General features: G+C 39.3%; 1 protein-coding gene across 3 annotated transcripts in view; it reads left to right on the top strand.

Annotated features, from left to right (window-relative positions):
- Nucleotides 1–3703: 3703 nt before the first annotated feature.
- Nucleotides 3704–6804, top strand: part of LOC126183200 (lysosomal aspartic protease-like) — a 91774-nt gene continuing 88673 nt past the window's right edge. For all 3 annotated transcript variants that reach the window (XM_049924967.1, XM_049924966.1, XM_049924964.1), the window contains exons 1-2: nucleotides 3704–3861; nucleotides 4930–5080. In XM_049924967.1, coding sequence (XP_049780924.1) covers nucleotides 3782–3861; nucleotides 4930–5080 — 231 coding nt within the window. In that variant the 5' untranslated portion in view covers nucleotides 3704–3781. The remainder of the gene's footprint in view (nucleotides 3862–4929; nucleotides 5081–6804) is intronic.

The raw sequence follows: 6804 nt of genomic DNA, 5'->3' as shown, positions 1-6804 counted from the left end.
TAGGAGTAATCCGCTGAGTTACAGGCCTATATCACTAACGTGGATTTGCAGTAGGGTTTTGGAACATATACTGTATTCGAACATAATGAAGTGCCTCGAAGAAAACGATTTATTGACACATAGTCAGCACGGTTTCAGAAAATATCGTTCTTGTGAAACACAACTAGCTCTTTATATTCATGAAGTAATAAGTGCTATCGACAAGGGATGTCAAACTGATTCCATATTTTTAGATTTCCAGCAGATTTTTGATACCGTTCCTCACAGGCGTCTTCTAACCAAACTGCTTGCCTATGGAGTATCGCTTGAGTGATTTCCTGTCAGAAAGGTCACAGTTCATAGTAATAGACGGAAAGTCATCGAGTAAAACAGATGTAATATCCGGCGTTCCCCAAAGAAGTGTTATAGGCAATCTACTGTTCCTCGTCTATATTAACGACATAGGAGACAATCTGAGTAACCGTCTTAGATTGTTTGCAGATGATGCTGTCATTTATCGTCTTGTAAAGTCATCAGATGATCAACACGACTTGCAAAATGATTTAGATATCTGTATGGTGCGAAAAGTGGCAATTGACCCTGAATAAGGAAAAGTGTGAAGTTATTCACATGAGTACTAAAAGAAATCAGCTAAATTTCGATTACGCGATAAGTCACACAAATCTGAAGCCTGTAAATTCAACTAAATACTTAGGGATTACAATTACAAATAACCTAAATTGGAACGAACATATAGATAATATTGTGGGTAGAGTAAACCAAAGACTGTGATTCATTGGCAGAACTCTTAGAAGATGCAACAGGTCTACTAAAGAGACTGCTTACACCGCACTTGTCCGCCCTATTCTGGAGTATTGCTGTGTGGTGTGGGATCCGCATCAGGTGGGACTGACAGATGACATTGAAAAAGTACAAAGAAGGGCAACTCGTTTTTTGCATTATCGAGAAATAAAGGGAGATAATGTCACAGACATGATACATGAATTGGAGTGGCAATCATTAGAACAAAGGCATTTTTCGATGCGACGGGATCTTCTCATGAAATTTCTCCTTTGATTGCGAAAACATTCTGTTGGCACCCACCTACATAGGGAGAAATGATCTTCACGATAAAATAAGAGAAATCAGGGCTAGCACAGAAAAATGTAAGTGCTCGTTTTTCTGGCGTGCTGTTCGAGAGTGGAATGGTAGAGAGACAGCTTGAAGGTGGTTCATTGGACCCTCTGCCCGGCACTTGTGAATAGCAGAGTAATCACATAGATGTAGATGTAGACCACCGCCTATGTTCGACGTAACAGCCACTAGCAGACGGCAGATTGCAGCACTAGCAGTGGAGAGGATGTAAAAAGTGTCCGAAGGATCAGGAAAACAGTGCAGTTATTGTTGTAATGCAGAAACGGAGCCATTTATCTGCCATCAGAAAGATCATAATCATTCGCTTTTAGGCCAAGGTGGAAGCATTTCGGAAATGGCTGAATATGTTAACTGTTTGCATGCCACTGTTGTTAAAGTATTCTGTGCATGGCAAAACAGCGCTATCCAAAATGGGCCTCGAGGCAACTGTGGTGCACCATGGGCCATAGATAACAAGGGTGAACAACTGCTGTGGAGATGTATACGAGCGAATATACATGCAGCTGATGAGGAACTGACCAGCCAGATGAACCAAGGGGCTACCAACAGTGTCTCCACAACCACCATTCAGTGAACGTTACTCCCCTTATGCTGACTGTTGTTCATCGGTGACGAAAGCTGGACTTTGCAAGCCACTATCGCAACTGGACGTCTGTCGAGTGGTGACAGATGGCCTTTTCAAATGAAGCACATTGTATGCTCCATCTGACAGATCTTCGGTGTGTACAGCCCAGCAACAACCACTGGAAGGCTGGAGGAGGGAGCGTTATGGTCTGGGAAATGATAAATTCTGGAAGGCACACTGGATCAACAGAAGTTTTTACGTATCCTCTGGGACTATGTCCTCCCCTTCATACAGTTTGTTTTCTCTCTGCAAGGTGACATCTACTAACAGGACAGTGGAACATGCCACACAGCTCTCAGTGTACCTGCGTGGTTTGAAGAACACCACGATGAGTTTACCATACTCCTTTGGCCATCAAATCGCCCTCCTATCAGGTTCCACCCAATCGAGAATCTGTGTGACCAGCTCAGTCAGGCTGCTTGCACCATGGCTCATTAAGTGTGAAACCTAGCACAGTTGGCCACGGCCCCGGAACCGTCGTGGTTCCACGCCCCTGTCGATACCTTTCAGAATGTCACTGACTCCCTTTCTGCACGTTTTCGCTACAGGAGGTGATTATCCATGCCTTTGACAGGTAGTCACATTAACGTGACAGGACAGTGTAAAAATAAAGACTTAGAAGACGCAAAATCACAATGTCCACTACTATAACAAAAGTGAGCACAACGGAAATAGGTAGACTTCCGATGACTGCAGACGATGACGCCTTTTTCATACACGAATGTAAGTGGCTAAATTTTCTTCTTGAGAATCCTCGACCTTGACGTTCCTTTCTGTGCAGTCCCATTACGTTCCATTGATGTCATCTAAGAGTGCCTCCATTTAAAATGCATTGTGCGATGTTTTCATATTCGGTGCCGATCCTTTAAGTGTGAATTAACCTTCACACTTAATGGGATGAAAAGGGACCGAACGGAATGTTAAAACATTTCCCAGTGGATGTACAACAGCGGCATTCTCGCAGGGCGTCAAAGGAAGGGGACATCAAAGACAAAGTCTCTCGAGAATAAAATCTGCTAACATCGGAAGTAAACGTATTTTGGCTCACTCGCTCTTGCTGTAGTAGTGGTTTTGCGTTCTCTTAGTCTTTATTTTATTATTTTGCGGTGTTTTAGCAACCTATTGCAAGTGTTTCATAACGACTTGAAATTTTTTTATATTTGATGTTGTGCAGTAAGAGATGCTAAATATTTAAAAGTGATAAATTATTTATAATATTTAGATCTCCTGAAGGAGAAAAATGTACTTATTTCCAACCTTGTTTGTGACATAGGAAAAAAAAGATAATAGCTAAGTTTATCATTCTCCATGTATTCCTTTGTAAATATTGTTTTATGTAATTGTGTGTAGTGTACCACATATATTTTCGCTAGTAAATAAATGTCGATGTTTTTAAATGTCGTTTCACTTGGCAACAGACCATACAAAATTAATCAAGAACGTCTGTGACGAAGTTTGCTTTGACCATTAATAAATTTTATTGTCGTTACTCCCTTAATTCTGATACTATATTCTGACGTTTTATCACGAATGTTATCTCGTAATCACTCCTCCACCGTAAGCTACTGGCCTAACTGAACTGACATCGTTTTGACGGTCCGCCTAGTGTGAACACTCCACCATGTGACTATGATGTTTCGTCCCATTCCGTTGACGTCTGTTTTGGATCGGCCTCGAATCGACCTTCATCTCATACATTTACAGTCGTTCATCACTGTACACTTTGTGAATCGACACATCATATCGCACCGCTAGAAATGCCATGCAACATATTTCAGCGAGAATTGTACTGATTCATTTATAAAAGACGTTATTTATCCATAATAGTAGATGCTGTAGGATAGTTTGAATGATTTGTTTCCTGTGCTCTGTTTAGTACACACATTATATAATGGAGTTTAGGGGAATCCCCGTTATGTATCAACAAAGAGTCATTGAGCAACGCACTCATAGCGTCTCTGGATTTAGTTAAGGAGGAAACGAGAAGCGAGTCAGTCAGCCACAAGCTCAGCCGGCGTGAGGATGGTGTTCCTGCGATGTGTTGTGTTGTATTCTCTTGTGGGAATTCTGTTGTTGTTCGGTAGATTTACCGAACAGCTAAGGTGAGATAATCATCAATACATATTTACGTTATTCTGGTTTTGGTTCTCCTCTTTAGCGCAGAAAATAGCGAACAGGTAAAATTTGTGCTATGTTTAGCTTTCAAAAGTACCCAAATTAATTAATCCCAGTACAATAACTTATTCATGTAATATTTTACAACCCCTTGGCATACCGTTGGTAGGTTACCTGTAGACCAATTTACCTTAATTAGCCTACGGGTTTTATTTACAGCCGGTTCACTTGGGGGGGGGGGGGGGGGTGGAAGGGAGGGGAGTAAAAAAGAGTGTACAGATTGTAGGCTGTAACTTCACACCAAGCTGCTGTACACTGAAATCTAAATGAGATTTCAAAAATCACTTCTCAGCTAAGACCTGGAGACTGCCATTAATATGGGATACTTTTGCATACATAGTTGAGTAATAAATAAACATAAATAATACTAACATGTAGGAGTGGGATAACAGAAGTGCTGGAGCTTAGAGTTCACTGATTGAATACAAACACTTACTTTCTAAGAAAGCTTTTAACTCACTGTGGGACAGCTTTACTTTGCAATTTTCAAAGGTATGTGACAAGCTTGTGAGCCATATCTGCCATCAAGGACTTTTGTCTGTTATTTTTAATTTTGACCTCAGCCTGAAGTAGTTACCTATACTTCTGGTGTTGTAATTATATGTGTCACTGTCCTCACTTACTGTGTTTTTGCTGTTCATAAATATGTAAACAGGTAATACAAATAAAGGGAATATATAGTTAAATATTTATGTTGGGCAAAGGATCCACAACAGGACTCACTGGAACTTAGACCATGCATTTATCTAATTGCTCTTTTCTGTATCCCAATACCAATAGTCTATGCAGGTGTAGATCTGCCATGCCATAGAGCCCCACAATTCAGTACCATGATTAGGAATGGGCAATAGTCTTTGCAGGTGTGTGTCTGCCATGCCATAGAACCCCACAGTTCAGTACCATAATTAAGAAATGTGTAAGTTGTTCCATAGTAGATTACAGAGTAATATTATTGCTCTTACTTAACATGGAATAAATAATAATTTTCTTTCTAGCATACCTCTCAAGAGGATGAAATCACCCCTACACATGATGATGGAAGTTGGGACTGATTTTGAACAAGTTGAAGAGCTAGAGAGAGCAATGTGGAACAAGCCACCAAAGCCCAAATATAATGATTCTGTTGCCTTGTTTAAATACCTTGATGTAAGTGTTTCATAAGTGTATCTGTCACATTAACAATTTGTGTTGCATGGTATGTTGTGTGGTATTGCTCAGAACTGCCACATGATTTACACACGGTGTTAATAATGCCACTTCAAGTTGCAGTTGGAGCGTAAGTTGAGTTTCTACTTTGAAAACTTGAAATGCACACCTCCACCACAAAAATTCTTACTGACATTATGTTGGACACTCTGTCAAGATAGTAGAACAAATATTAAAGGATGTTTCACGGTCTGGTATCATGTCATTTCTCTCATCACTGTCGAGGAACTATTACTGCTGTCAGTTAGTACTGTCAGGTGGAAATTCATTCATTCTCCTTCCACATGTTCATATGCACAGTGCTTGATTTATATAAGTCTGCTTAAGTAGGTTGTGTTAGGACAAGGGAGTGGCTTCATCTGTAACTACATGTTTATGTTATGAGTGTCTTTGGAATTAGTCGAGAGAGTTTTATGGCAATAGATATTCAAAGAAGATGGAATTACAAGAGAATGTAAGGAAATTTTTTTAAAGACTGAACATAAGATCTCAGTCTCTGTCCTAATGTGTCCTGTATCACACACATTAAATGTGTGTGATACAGAACTGAATACAGTAATTCTAATGTCAAAATGTACAGTAATTTAGTTGTGTGAGTGATAGGTGGCTCATTTAGGAATTTGACAATTCCTTTTTCATAATGTATTAGTTTTAATGAAACATCATTTGCTATACCCCCCCCCCCCCCCCCCCCCGTACTAAGCTCTGTATGGGCTTACAAATGACCATGTGATTGTAAAGCTTTACCAGTTTTTTAAAAGCACTGTGAATTCAGCACAATAACTGTGGCTACTTAATATAAATGTTATAATGAAGTATCAATAACATATTTAATTTTTCTCTGAGTTTGGCTTCACAGTCACCTGAATGCACATTTTCATTTGTACACCAAGCATTGAAAGGGATTCAAATTGTTTCTCCTTCATTCAACAATGATTTGCAAGCTACTTTTTGTCAAATCGTATATAATTCTTTAATTGATGTATACATTTACCCTTGGTAGTTTCTGTTAGATGTTCTCTCTGTGTCCATTTCAGTTTTATTAACACTACTACAAAATTGTAGAGCTATAACCAGCAGTACTTCCACTTGTGTGTGTCCATGAAATGTCAGAACAGTAGTTGGTGTTTAAAGCTGTTGGTGAGGATTGTGAATATGTAGGAGTTCAGTGCATTTGGAAATCCAACTTCATTCTTGTTTTAGCAGTCTCAAAGTGGAAGTATATTCCTAAATACTAAAATATTCTTGGGAATAATACAGATCACATACTGCCAGTGGTTCCCTATAAAAGTGTTTCTCCTTGCAGTAAGAAATCTTTCTTCAGAGGACATCACATCCCATTTCCTTGTTCCACAAATGACAGTATTATGTACCACCTTGCTAGTGTTGTTAGCTGTTGTATACTTGAATATAAACAGTTGACAGATATTCATAAGCCTGAGAAGTGCCCTGTGCCTAGGAGATGGTACATTCCAAGTGAAATGCCAAAAGTTCAGTTTGTGCCTTCAGTTTAAAAGCCTGAAATACATTATAAAAACTCGACTCAGTAAAAGACAACTATTTATCACTTGGTTCTGAAGTATTCTTCACTATTCTTTTGAGATATATTCGATACAGAATAACAATAGATTCCATAACAATTCAGACACTTATTTTCATTTCTA

Source organism: Schistocerca cancellata, chromosome 4 (assembly GCF_023864275.1).
Source record: "Schistocerca cancellata isolate TAMUIC-IGC-003103 chromosome 4, iqSchCanc2.1, whole genome shotgun sequence".
Lineage (NCBI taxonomy): Eukaryota > Metazoa > Arthropoda > Insecta > Orthoptera > Acrididae > Schistocerca > Schistocerca cancellata.
The sequence above is the reverse complement of the archived record's forward strand: the minus strand, read 5'-3'. Positions and strand labels throughout refer to the sequence as shown.